Source organism: Atractosteus spatula, chromosome 13, assembly GCF_055471065.1.
Source record: "Atractosteus spatula isolate fAtrSpa1 chromosome 13, fAtrSpa1.hap1, whole genome shotgun sequence".
In the NCBI taxonomy this organism is placed as follows: Eukaryota; Metazoa; Chordata; class Actinopteri; order Semionotiformes; family Lepisosteidae; genus Atractosteus; species Atractosteus spatula.
The window spans coordinates 39,015,186-39,028,248 of record NC_142718.1 but is presented as its reverse complement, the minus strand read 5'-3'; the positions used below and the strand labels follow the sequence as shown (position 1 = coordinate 39,028,248).

Sequence of the window (13,063 nt, the reverse complement as noted above, 5' to 3'; positions counted from 1 at the left end):
TTTTTTTCCTCCTCCTGACCTCCCCGCGAAAACGCTGGCGCCAAACTCCACAGCGCACGCCGGCGGACCCCTCACCTTTCACCCCACGTACCGCAGCCCCGCCCCCCGGCGAAGACTGCGGCGGACACGCACAGGAGCGCTTGGTGCTCCGGAGACGCACGCCGTGTTTGAACGCCGAGGGAATACTGTGGCGATATTAATTACCGATAGCGCGTTGCAACTCTTGCAGTGCGGTGCCGGTTTATATCCCGGACAGCTGGACCAGAAGTCTAAATGCCGCTTTCTGACTAGCCAAACAAGACGCACTCAAAACGCTCCCCGAGAGCTTTTACCTGCTGTCGCAACCTAAAGCACAAAATAGACCCTGTTGATACCGAGAGTTAGAAAAGAGGTTTTTTGTTTTTTTTTTAAAGGAGCACACTTGTTTGATTCTCTCTCCGCACCCCCCACCCCAGGCCGTCTAATTAATAATGCATAAGCAAGATGAATATGAATGACTGAAAAGGACCGGTCTGTTTAAAGTCACGTTTCTGCTTGCTGTCGGACGTATCGACGTATCGATAAAAAGTTGACATCTCCCTCCCGTGTTAAAAGAGTTTAAGTCCTGTAATAGAGACGTGGCTGGCCGTCACAGATGTACTGAGGGAAACGGCGTTTTATTCATATTGCAAAGGTAATAACTTAAGGTCCATAAGCCCTTCTTAAGTTTTTCGCAGTTTGTTCCACATTCCCACAAAAAAAAAGAAAAAACCTTCTCTTTATTTATTAACAATAAATATACCTCCGTATAGTTTCCACCTGTGTCTCCTGGTTTGCGTTTCAGTGTTGATTTTGAATAAGTTCACTTAGTTGACTTAGTGCCTTTGAGGATTGTAATTTCTTGAATCTCAGTGTTCTGTGGTCAGCACTGAAAAGATTTGCTCCTTCAGCCTGGCGGTACAGGACATTTCTTTAAGCATGGGAATGTATATGGTTGACTTCTCTGGCCATATAATTTTAGTCACCACATTATGAAAATGTATTTTTGCTTTGCGGTAACTAAAATTATATACAATATTGTAAATGAGGCATTGAACAATTTTAACATAAAATCACTTGATCTAAATTCTGTTTTTTACTAACATTTAAATAGCTTTTTATTGGATCCCCATGGTCTAGAATATGTAAATAACATCAATAGCCAAGTCTTTTTCAGTAGAATATCCCATTTAAGCCCAATTACTCATCTTAATACCGAGAAAACAGTTAATTCTCTTCTCTCCAGAAGGTTAGACTACTGGCCTAGCCTTTGCTAGCTGAATCATCCAAGACAGTAATTCAGAAACTACAGCGTGTCCAGAATTGTCCTGCTCCAGTGCTGACCAAGTCTAAAAAATCTGAATATTTCCCCTGTGCCCCCAAACCAGCACTGGCTGCCAGCGTCTTACAGGACAGACTTTAAAATTCTCTTCTTGACCCACTAGGTGCTACATGGTCTTTCACCATGTGCACCTTCAAGTTACTGTCCCTGCACACCCTCTCTTCATTCCCCTGACTCTCGATGTTCCACATCGTACGTTAGGGAAAAGAGCCTTTTCAGCAGCTGCCCCTCATCTTTGGAATACCCTTCCTGTCCGTATTAAAAATGCATCCTCTGCTGATGTTTTTAAATCTCACTGCAACACGTACTTGTATGCAATGGCCTTCAATTCATGATCTTTTTATTTTTTTTATTTCACATTTAGACAGGGTTTTATTGTACTTTTTGCTTAGTGTACTTTTTTGTATGTATAATGTATGTAATGTGCATTGGTGATGCTCTGGATTCAGAGATGCTATATAAGACTAAGCTTGATTGGTTGAGATAGTGACATAGTCTCTTCAATTTCAGTGGCTACTATTTTCTATCTACAATTCATGTTTTTGTTACCTACATCTTATTTACATATAGGTGATCATCTAATTGTTGTTTTCATAACCTTTACAAGTTATAGAACTCTGACTTAATCAGTTGCTTCAGAATTGTCATTCTTTTTATGGGTGGCACTACATTTTCCAGTCCGTGTGAATTAGTGACTATTTCGATTTTTTAGTATACGAGTAGGATGTCATTTCCTTAAGTACAAGTGGTAGAATATCATGAGGCCCTGGATATTTGTTAATCTTCTTTGTTTCTATTTCTTCCTGTTATACAATAATAGTAATACACAACTTTGTCCTTCCACAGCCTGAGGCATGTTGTTGATTTCTTCTCTGATTAACACCCCAGTGAAATACCCATTGGATACATCAGCCAAGATTCCCTTCGATATCCCAGATACATTTAACTTTATCCTTAATGTTTCTTTTGCTGTTGTAGTACCGAAAGAACTCCATTTAGCCTCCATTGCATTATTCATTTCAATCTTTCTCTCTGCTTTTTCAAATGTACAGCATTTAAGACTGACCTGTACTGACATTAACCTTGAATAAAGTGTTTGTCTCTTTGTATTCTGCACATGTGATTGCCCACTTAATTCTGAGAAAACTACCAAGTGACCCCAGTAATTTGAAATGCAGAGGCTCCTCTTCTCTGAACAGAAGAGTGTAGTGCAGTGTTTAGGCTCTAGGGGGAGCCACAGAAGAAAAGTATTGAAGCATTTGGTTTGTCTCAACAAAGGTGATGCTCAGACCACATGCGGCAGCCCAAACTCTAGGAATCAGCATGGTTCCAGGCAGTGCAGCATTCCTAAAGGAGCACCACCTGGCTGAAGGCATAGGAGTCACAAGCAGACCGAGCCCCAGGGGCTGCTTCAAAACACAACAGGTTCCCACAGACGTGTTGACAGAGTGAATCTTGAGCACTGGTGGCACAGCGGTATAGCGTGCCGCTGGCTCACAGCTCCTGTGTCCTGGATTGTTCAGTTCTGGCCTGGGACGCCATCGATGCCGAGTTTGTATGTTTCCCCTCTCCTGACCATGTTTTATCGGGGTGCTCCTTCAACTTCCCTAAAGCATTCGAGCTATTTTAATTGGCAGCTTGTTTTCCCTGCATGCCTGTGTGTGTCTCACCATGGGCTGGCATCCCACCCAGGGCGTCACCCTGCCTCTCATCCTTCCAGCAGGGGCTCATGGTTTTGTTCCGCACCGGGAATAAGTGGTTTTCCAATAATGGAGGGATAAGAGGATGGACTCTTGGATACTGAAGCACCCCTATCAGCAGAGTAGTTTGTTTATTTTAAGTTGCACGACGAGGCTGTGACATTGATCATGCCTGGGGTTGTTATACAGTATATGTTGTATAGATACGGTGAATGTGACCACTCTTTCTCAAGGTTTTATTTCTTGGATGAATAACAATTGAAAAAAAACTGTGTTTCACTACACTTTCATTTTTCAAAGGGTCTAAGTGAGGCTCAAGAAGTTTTCAGATTGTATGCTCTCAACTCAGATTAGAAGTAATTGTGAAATTGTCGGTTAAACTTTCTTGGCAGCATTACGCATTTTCTAATTAGTAGACATTGCTCTGGAAGTGCCCTACAGAGATGAAAGATTTTACTCACAAGGGACTGTCTTTTGCTGGCACAGGTTGTGCAGCCAGCTGTAGCAAAGTCATGTGGAAGCTCCAGTGCTAACAGCTATTAACATCAACAAGGAAAACAATGCAAATCTCATCAATGTGCGACAAAGGCGAAAATCAGATCATCGTTCTGTTCTGTTGATAACAAATTTCCAATATTTTGGCTTTTTTGGACACTTTGAAATAAGAACATAGCATAACACAGAGCAAAACATCCCCATAAATATACAAAATTATTGCTTAACAACAATATATTAGATAAAAAAACAAGAGTGAAAAGCTATAATCCCACATTCTGCATCTAACTTTTAATGGAAAAAACATATAATGCCTAAGCAATATCTTTTGTACAGATGATTTTATGGCATTATTGTATTGCTGCATGACTATCTCAACCTTTTTCAGTCAAGTAGAGCAATAAAAACCAAGAAAAACATTTCATTATAGCCCACATTCAAGAAATTACACCATCTCTTTCATGCTGTCTTTTTAAAAATCTGATGCGAACTCCATCTAGGGGGTCTGAATTTAAATGTTGCTTTGTGTTCACCAGTGGCTGCCCTAGGCCTACCTACACAGCTCTCCTGCCTGTACCCAGCTGGAGAGCTTCAGTGGAAACAGTTACGCCCCAGGTACAGTGTACGTGTTCGGCTCTGGATTTGACAGAGGCTATCGTAAGAGTCGTGTACACAAAGATCGGAAACAAAGCATTTGATTACATGAAGACAAAAGGTTGAAAAAAAATTTAATCAGTTTCAGTAAATTGTGAAAGAAAATTAGATGGAACAGTATTCAATTATAAAACCTGATTTGGGCATCTTACAAAAATATAATATTTTTTCTTAAGGGTCGGGGTGCATAGGTAAATTATGCATTCAATGCTTGTTATACAGTCTTGCAAAAAGTGTATTTTAAAAATGCAGTTTTCAATCTTGTTTCTTGGTAACATAGAAGATCCTACATGATCATTCTTTTGTCTTTAACTATAAGAGTTGTTGCCAAAGGAAGATGGTGTGTCCACTGTCACATATTCAAGTCTGAAGCCTCCAGCTGTGACAGATGAATCAGACAAGAACTTCAGCGTCATCACATTTCCTTTAAAAGAAAAAAAACAACAGGCTATCACAACCATACCACCTTTATCAAGTATGACCCTTTGATGATTTTGAGACAGAAATGATACTAACTTTGCATTACAGTATATTTATCTTGTAAAATATGCTTATAACACCAATTGTTTAAGAAAAAACATATTTTGCATATTATTAAAAAACTCTTCAGTGTTTATTTCTATAAAAATTAAGAAGAGAAAAAACATATCACTCATTGAGGCACAGTGATAAAAATGGGTATATAATATGTGTCACAGGACAGATATTTAATTTAACTCATGAACATTTGGCTTTACTGTGTGAGATTTCAAAAGAAAATACAATAACAGGGTAATGCAGTAAGTCCTTCTAAATAAAAAACCTAAAAGATTAAACTCCTGAACTGGCTGCACTCATTTACTGGGGCCATGTTTCAGAGACTGTCTGCCCTGTTTTATAAAATAGCTATTATAAAGAGTTGTTAGGAAATGATTGAAATTAAGTATAGGTAATATTTAAAAATCTAGTGGTATGTCTTAGACCTCTTTGCACGGTTTAGCTTTGGAAGTTACAACTACCTAGTCTAGACTTTTCCCTTCACTTTGAAATCATGCTACTGTATACTGAAAGAAACCCACTCCAGACACTTTGACATTGTGTAGTCCATCACTCAGTGACAGAGAAGAGCGGCGTTAGCTGTATTTTTTCATAGTTTTAATACTCGGTACTTTAGTTCTTCAAGACAAGAGGTAAAACATTTACCTGTACTAATGATGTCGTTTGGTAATTCATCTCCACAGAACCTGAAAAATAGCAATAAATTCCAGTTCTATATACCGTACATGTAAATGTTGTTTTACATAGCATCTCTTACCCATATCCTTTTTAATTATGAGTTTGATGTTAGCGCTACAAGACATGCTGTTTATGTTGTTAAAAAAATCTAATTTGAAAATGTTTCCCTCATTATAATGAAATACATTTTTAGGCACTGATGTTTTTTTTTTACATAAAATAATCTTATGTATCTTAAAATTGCTAAAAATACAGACCTTGCACAAGATGTTCAATTTTTTCTTCCATTACTTTTGCACTATATAATATCTCTTAAATTATTTCAGATCTTTCATGCAAGCCTCAATTAAGAATCCATCCATCCATTCTCTAAGCGCTTCACCCAATTCACTGCTGTGGGGAGCCAGAGCCTGTCTTGGCAAGCAACAGGCGCATGGCGGGATACAGACTGGACTGGAGTCCAGGAAGTGAAAATTGTGAATACTAAAGGGATTACTTTGGTACTACCTTCCTGCGAAGCCAGATACATCATCATAGCTGTCGTAGACTTCCAGATAATCTGCTAGACAGGCAAGGTCATCCTCCACATCAAAGTCAAGGAATTTCAGCACTATCTTCTGGCCGTAGCCCACTCTGATGTGCCAGTAGCATATCTGCTTATCTTCGTATTCATCTGGATAACCAGGAGACTGTATAATTCTCCTCTGCTCCGTCAAGATACCTCCACACTGTTTTGCTTTTTAAGGTAACAAGAAAAACCACAAAACATTCAAAAACATTCGTTAGATATGCCTAACGAAACTACAAACACGTGAGGTAGATGTATCATCAATTAGAAAGTAAAAAAAGTGAGACTCTAAATTTGAACAGCTTGGAGTTCCACCTCCAATCAGTGGCAAGCAGCTCTCCCTCACAAATGTTTTTTTTTTATTTTAAAAGAACAGTTTAAAGGTTTGCTTCCAGAAGAGGGGAACTTAAAGAAACACACATCAGACGTAGCGGGAAGCTGTACAATGTGAATTGGAACTAGTGACAAGAACAAAAAGCTAAGGAGGAATTGCTTCAGTATTTGGCAGCAAAGAAGTAAAATCTTTGTGGTGTTAAAGATATGGTTTTTTTGCAGGGTAGGAACTGAAAACAAAGGCAACTGGTCATGAAATTTATAGTTCAAAAATTCAAAAACTGGCTGCCAACAGAAGAACTTTTGTATTTTAATCAGTATGATTTTGGAGTTGCCGAATAACATGAAGTGAACCATTGTGAACAGAGCAACTCGCAGCTGAAACCAAGCCACATTGTGTGTGGCTTTGTGTTATTTCATTTAAATCCATCAGAAAATACTTGCTTTTTATTTTTACATGAATGTCAGAAACAAGACAAGGGCTTTAATAGGATGATGTGAGGAACCATCTGCTCAAAGAATAACAGGCCATTAACAAGGAACTTGGTGTGGATACTGTATACAGAGGTATTTGTGCAGCAAGAAAGGAGATAAACAATAGTCTTAAAATAATATAAAATCACTACTTATTTCATTTGAGAACAGTCTTCCAGAAATCTAGCAATAGACAGCACAAAAGTGGATAGCTAAGGTTAAATTGTGCAAGAGCAATGAACAAGGTTATAACGTTAATCATGAGCTGACTCATGTAACATTATGTCATTTCCATCCTAATTCATTTGAATGAACAACTGAAACTTAAAGCCAATTCTTTTTTATATTATTAATTTCGGTCAAATGCTTTGTCAGAAATGGCTTTCATTTGAATCTTTAAAAAACATCATCTGTGGAAGGCAACTTTCAATGTGTTCATATAGCTTTTAGAAATTACAGTGGACTCTAAGTACAAGTATATAAGTATATAAATAAGTAGTGACTTAGCAAATGCTTGGAGCTTGAAAACCCTTGCTGAAACTTTATGGAGTTTTGAATGAAAGTTCATGATGAGGTCAAACCCTAATCTCAGCCACTTCCATTCTCATATAGGTATAAGTATCTTGACTTTGGAGCCCCTTGGCTCATCTTTTGGAAAATGAAGGGTATTTCAAATTATCTCGTCCTTATGGTAAGGTTGCAGTTCTGTCTGCAAGTCGAGTTGAGACAATAAAGCTATGAAGCATATACTCCATGCTAAAATGAACTTGAAAACAGAAGTTCAGATGGAGGTCACACCATAATCTCTGTCACCTCTTCATGTTTACATAACAGTCCTCTTGCTGAATTGACCCTCCCTCCACCCATTCTTCCTCCTTGGGTTATTTTCCTCAGACAGATGACATACCCCAATAAAGCTAACTATCCGAATGGCACTTCTTCACCATCTCCACTGGGGTTTGACCAAACTCCTGAAGCTGGCATGGGCCCGAATGAATACAAACCCAGGAGCCAAAAGCTGTGATGCAGCAGTGCTCACCATCTCCCATCACTGTGACTCCTTTTATTTGCCTGAACTCCATATGGAAGTGATTTATTTGACCAACAAGGAAGGCACCAGAGAAAGAAGTGGCATTTACATCCCTTAAACGCAAGCATAACGCTCATCTCTTACTGACCCGTCGGGTTGTAGCAGTAGACATCCCATTTTTCGCTTTTGTTGAGCCGGTAGCCGTAATCGATGATGCCGACTTTTCCGAAGCCGCAGTTGGTACCAGCTTTCACAATGGGGTAGCCCACTCTTGCTTTATCAAACCATCCAGCTGCGCACACGTGGAAGCCTGAGGGAGGAAGAAAACACAATCCAAAAGATGTGTGCACCCCATTTCTGTTACTGCAACCCAGATGACAATTCTACACAGCTTGCTTAGCTGAAGAAAGCTATAAGACATGCAGCACTGCATGCCTACAGGTTAGCTGACTATCTGATGGCTGTTACATCTGGCAGTAATTAAAATCTATTGAAGTTCATCTGTTTTAACATTGGTGGCATCTCTTACATTGGACAATGTCTTTCATTGTCTAGTTCAGGTCTTTCAACAGAACTAGACGAAGCAACTACTGTGGTTCAGGTGGGCAGCTGTGTCAGCATGTGTCGGCTGAAAAGGAACAAGTAATAGGTTTATTCCATACTGAAAAGAGAAGAAAGAAAACACAACGTTTCAGCTGTGGAGAAGGCTCCATAGCCGAAATGTTGTGTTTTCTTTATTCTCTTTTCAGCATGGAAAAAAATTACTGTACCAGCTGACTTGCCTTTCAGTCTCCTCAAGAAGGACAACACATAGAGGCCTCTAACTTAACTTCCAACTGCTATTACAATTTGAGAGCCACTCTGCCAGAAAGAATAATTGAAACCAGATGCCTTGGGGGATATGTTCTGGAAAGTAGTGGTATTGAGGACAGAGGTATCATTCAGTAATTACAATAGGACAAAACTGGTCTTCCAATTAACTCTAAGTGCTCGACGTGCTTTATAGTAAAATTAAACAGGATTTTAGAAGGGAATTTTCTTTATATCATACTGCATATAATATATATAATTAAAGAATAGGATTAAAGTATATACTGTAATTATAAAGAGTTGATCATTTATTAAAAAAATTGATGAGGGTCCTGATGTCAATTCTGTGGGTCTTTACAATTTGGGGTAAATTAGCTATGAACAAGAGTTTTTGGTAGATGAAACTGTGTTCCTTGTTCACTTTCTAGATAATAAAGAAGTAAATGCATTATCATTGCTTTGCAATCAGGGTCACAGCAATGCTTTCCCAGCTTAAGTAAACTCAAAATAGTCAATGAAACCCTCAAAAGGCATGTTATTTTACAATAACAGTATTAATAAGTTTTATCACTAGGAAACAGTATTTTTGGTTTCTTCATACATGTCTGCTTTGTTTATAAGTGATATCCCCATTGGTCATTAAAGAAATGAATTAGGTTTCTCATGAAAATACTGTACAGCTCATGCAGTTTTCAGTGAGAGACTGACCTATTTTGCGAGCTGCCTCCAGCTGTTCATATGAAGCCAGGCTCCCACCTTCAAACTTGCACACGGCCTTTGCTTCCTTGTAAGTGAGCTGATACTTCCCTTTGCGTGATTCTCGGTGATAGACTCCTGCTGCTTGCTCTGCGCAGACAACAAAAATGTTTCAAGAGGAGGAAAGTGAAAAGGAAGACAGGAGAAGGCTGCAAAAAATTAAATTCATTAACCAGTTTCCTGTAAGGGAAACCCTTTCAACCAGGACATAAACACTGAGGTGTTCAGTCAGCTGTCAGTACTAGTCCAGCCAATGGGTTTCTACCAGTGCTGTAAGCCAGAAGGTGCAGTGGAATCACATTTGCTGTACTGTCTACAGAGTTGTCCAGTCCTGATCCTGGGGGACCAGAAAGTCTGCAGATTTTCATTCCAACCCAGTTCTTAATGAGCTAGACGAGCTGGTCACTGGCTGAACTGGACTGATTTCACAGTCTCTCCTAGGTCTTCAGGTGCTGCTGCTTTAATGAGACCCACAAAACTGTGGACACACCATCCCTCTGTGCTCACCCCTGGCCCACCTTGTTTCTCTTGGAATGCTTAATTTGTACAAAACCGCTGTTGTAGATCTGGGATCTATCACATGCTGGGCCTTTTCAGAGTGTATGTTTGTTTATGCTTGTTTTGACATTACGTAAGCATAACCCTTCAGGCGCTTGACCAATTAGGAAAGATGCCATTCTTCACATTTAATTAACTTCTGGCAGTGTGCCCCTCTGAGCAGTGGGGCCATGAAATTGCAATGTGTGACAGTATCAAATTACAGGAACCTGGTCGATTGTCATGATGCAAGTGGGGCTGTTTCTTGCCTCTAGATTTTCTAAGCCTGTGTGTTCACATGAACTACATTGAGCAACCTTCCAATTACAACAAAATGCTTGTCAGTTTGCTCTTTTCTCAACAGACAACTGAGGTGTTCTGTCCAGGGCCAGAGCCAAACGTGCTAAAATAATCAGAAAAGACTAGTCAGTACATGATATAAACGGAAAACAAGGAATGGGGGTTTTCTCGTTTCTTCTTCATGCTGTTATGTCCTTCTGTTAAAACCTTTCACAGGGATAGCAAACAAACAACTGTGGCCTTAATGTTTCCAGCCAGGACTGGTTTGGAAACCATAGTTTACCTCTGTAGGAAACAATCCCCTCACACTATTTGTACAGCACAGTATTTGATGTTCTGATCCCTATTAAACTAACAACAGAGCATTTATTTTAACCATATACTGTCTTACCGTACATGCTTGTACTCTTGTTCTTGGTATTTATTAATATTGTTCAATGGTCAAGGAAGAAAAGAGAAAAAAGTGTAACTTTCTAGTGTTGGTCGATGAACACCACTTTCTCATTATAAGGGGCTTGTTATACTCTAAAAAAAACAAATCAGCAGCTGAAATGTGAAACAAAATGCTTTTAATGCCAAGCAAGCATTTTCCAAAATGAAAATTATTGAGAACCAAATTTCTAAGCTAGTTGCGTTTTTCCAAATATCTGGACTGTCCTGACAGACTATACATTCTTTTGGTCATACTGAAAAATAAAAAGACAATTTACAAGAAACAAAACTACTGATTATAAAATGTGTGTTGTTCTATTTAATCTCTTAGCTGAGATTTGTAGATTATGTAAGGATAGCAGTTTTGGGTAAAAAGTAAGACCGATATATAAATTAAAAACCTGTAATAAATTAGTCCGTAGCTAACAAACTTAATTATTGTATTTTCGGGTCATGATTCTAAAACAGCACGGTTATCAGATCTAAATCTTCTCTTATCAGGAGGTGAAGCATTTTAAGAGAAGGAAGCATACCGGCACCCCATCTTCAGAGACCCTCAAACCTATAATAGAAACTACTCACCGAGCCATATTGAGTTGTGCAGTACTCCGTTCTTGAAACCCCATTCATGAGTTTCCTCCAAGATGAAACAAATGACCCAGATGAGCCTGAACGCGAACATTCCCTTTATCTCTCAGTATTTTACTGCCTGTGTTTGGAAGCTGTACAGCAGCTTACTGTGACGAAGAAACATCTGGCTGCCAGATTTTATACCGGGCTGCTGGCTAGACCACTCTGAGAGCCCTGTGAGGTCACTAGGCTTGCTCGGCTTCAGCAATGACTCCCATTTACCGTTCTGTATAGACTGTGGGAGCCAAACCTGCACTTTTCTTCCATTGCATCAAATTCCTGATAATTAATAATATGTAAAACAAGATCACTTCCTAATCAAAAACTCACATAAACATCATGAAAAGGGATGTATATTTAACTGTTTTATTTCACTTGGTTTTTTTTGGAACAAATGAAGCTTGCTTAGTAACAATGACTAGTTTATATATACAATGCATAGGTCTAGCAGCAGATGTAACCACAGAATTACGACATTCTCAAACTTTTCCATGTGTGCCAGATTATTTTTGCTAAAGAGAGGACATTTTATTAGTATGTGCTAGTGTACATACAACAGCACAGATATTTTTTTAGTTTGTTTGAGATACATACATGTAGAATGTAAAAATATGTACAGTATGTACAGGAACCTGTACGCTTAAGTTCCAGCTTATTAGTAATAATGTGATAAAGCTGAAAACTTGAGAATTACTAAATGTCACGCAACATGGATCCTTGCAAGAATACTGTAATCAAAAGCTTTTTTTCTAGTACTGTCATCTTTGAAATTGTGTATAATATCTGTGATTATATTACTGATTGTAATTATAATAGATTACAAATTTGCAATCTCATTAATTACTTGTGATTAGTTACTTTCCACCACTGTGGTCATGCATGTACTGTACATAAGGCTGCATTTTGTAACACCAAATACCAATTACAAGCATTCAGGCCCAGTAATTTTGATTATGCTGTAACCCATTTCAGAAGCACGTCCAAACTGACTTCTTACCTTTCTCAGGTGTTAATAAACAACCTGTGCTAATAAAGACTTGTTGAAATTCCTTTTCTACCATCTCTAAAAACTGAACAGAAAAAAAGCTGCAGCGTATCTAAATGTCTCAGAGAAAGAGTGTACCAATGTGTGCTGAGCGGGGATTGGAATTCAAAATGTTAGGGAAAAAAAACATGTAAGTCAGCTAAGTAGGACTTTACTGTACAACCCAACTACAGCTCTGGTTCACTCTGCTTGTTGTATCACAGCATACAGTATGTTAATTATGCTGTCACCATGCAGCACTACAGCTTTATTGCAGCAAAAAGGAAACAGCTCAAAAGGAGTTGTACAGCTGTACATTCGCTTCTGAAGAGTCTAGCCCCCTCTACTGGTCTGACACAAGATTGATCTCTAGATTGTACCAACTGCCTTTAATTCTGCAGTAGGCAGCTGGACTGAGAAATGTTAGGCTTCTATAGCAACCTGTTCTAAGGGTCCAGTCAGTTGTATTGAAAGGGTTAGTTGCATTGAAGGTCATGCTGTTGTGTTCAGACTGGTACCAGTCCTTCCTTGCGTGGGTGGCTAGAAAGGAAAGAAGAAAGTGGATTGCTTGCCAAGTGAAATTTCAGGCAATTTCATTGCTTGCAGGCTCTTGTCTGAGACCGTGCTCCCGCATTAATTCCACAGCAGAGCTGCAGCATTAAACTACTGTTGATATCCTGCTTTAAAACAAGCCTAATTCTTATTGGTCTAGTGGTGAAGGCAAATGTCTTGTGAACAGAAGGTT

The 13,063-nt window shown here is 39.0% G+C and overlaps 1 protein-coding gene across 1 annotated transcript; it reads right to left on the bottom strand.

Moving 5' to 3' along the window:
- Positions 1–4,265: 4,265 nt before the first annotated feature.
- tnfaip6 (tumor necrosis factor, alpha-induced protein 6) lies at positions 4,266–11,410 on the bottom strand. The gene is made up of 6 exons (XM_088930506.1): positions 11,247–11,410; positions 9,348–9,485; positions 7,978–8,139; positions 5,932–6,160; positions 5,392–5,432; positions 4,266–4,633 (listed from the first exon to the last, which is right to left on the bottom strand). Exons 1-6 carry the CDS (start codon positions 11,344–11,346, stop codon positions 4,518–4,520), a joined length of 786 nt encoding a protein of 261 aa, XP_088786632.1. The 5' UTR covers positions 11,347–11,410; the 3' UTR covers positions 4,266–4,517.
- Between the last annotated feature and the right edge of the window lie 1,653 nt (positions 11,411–13,063).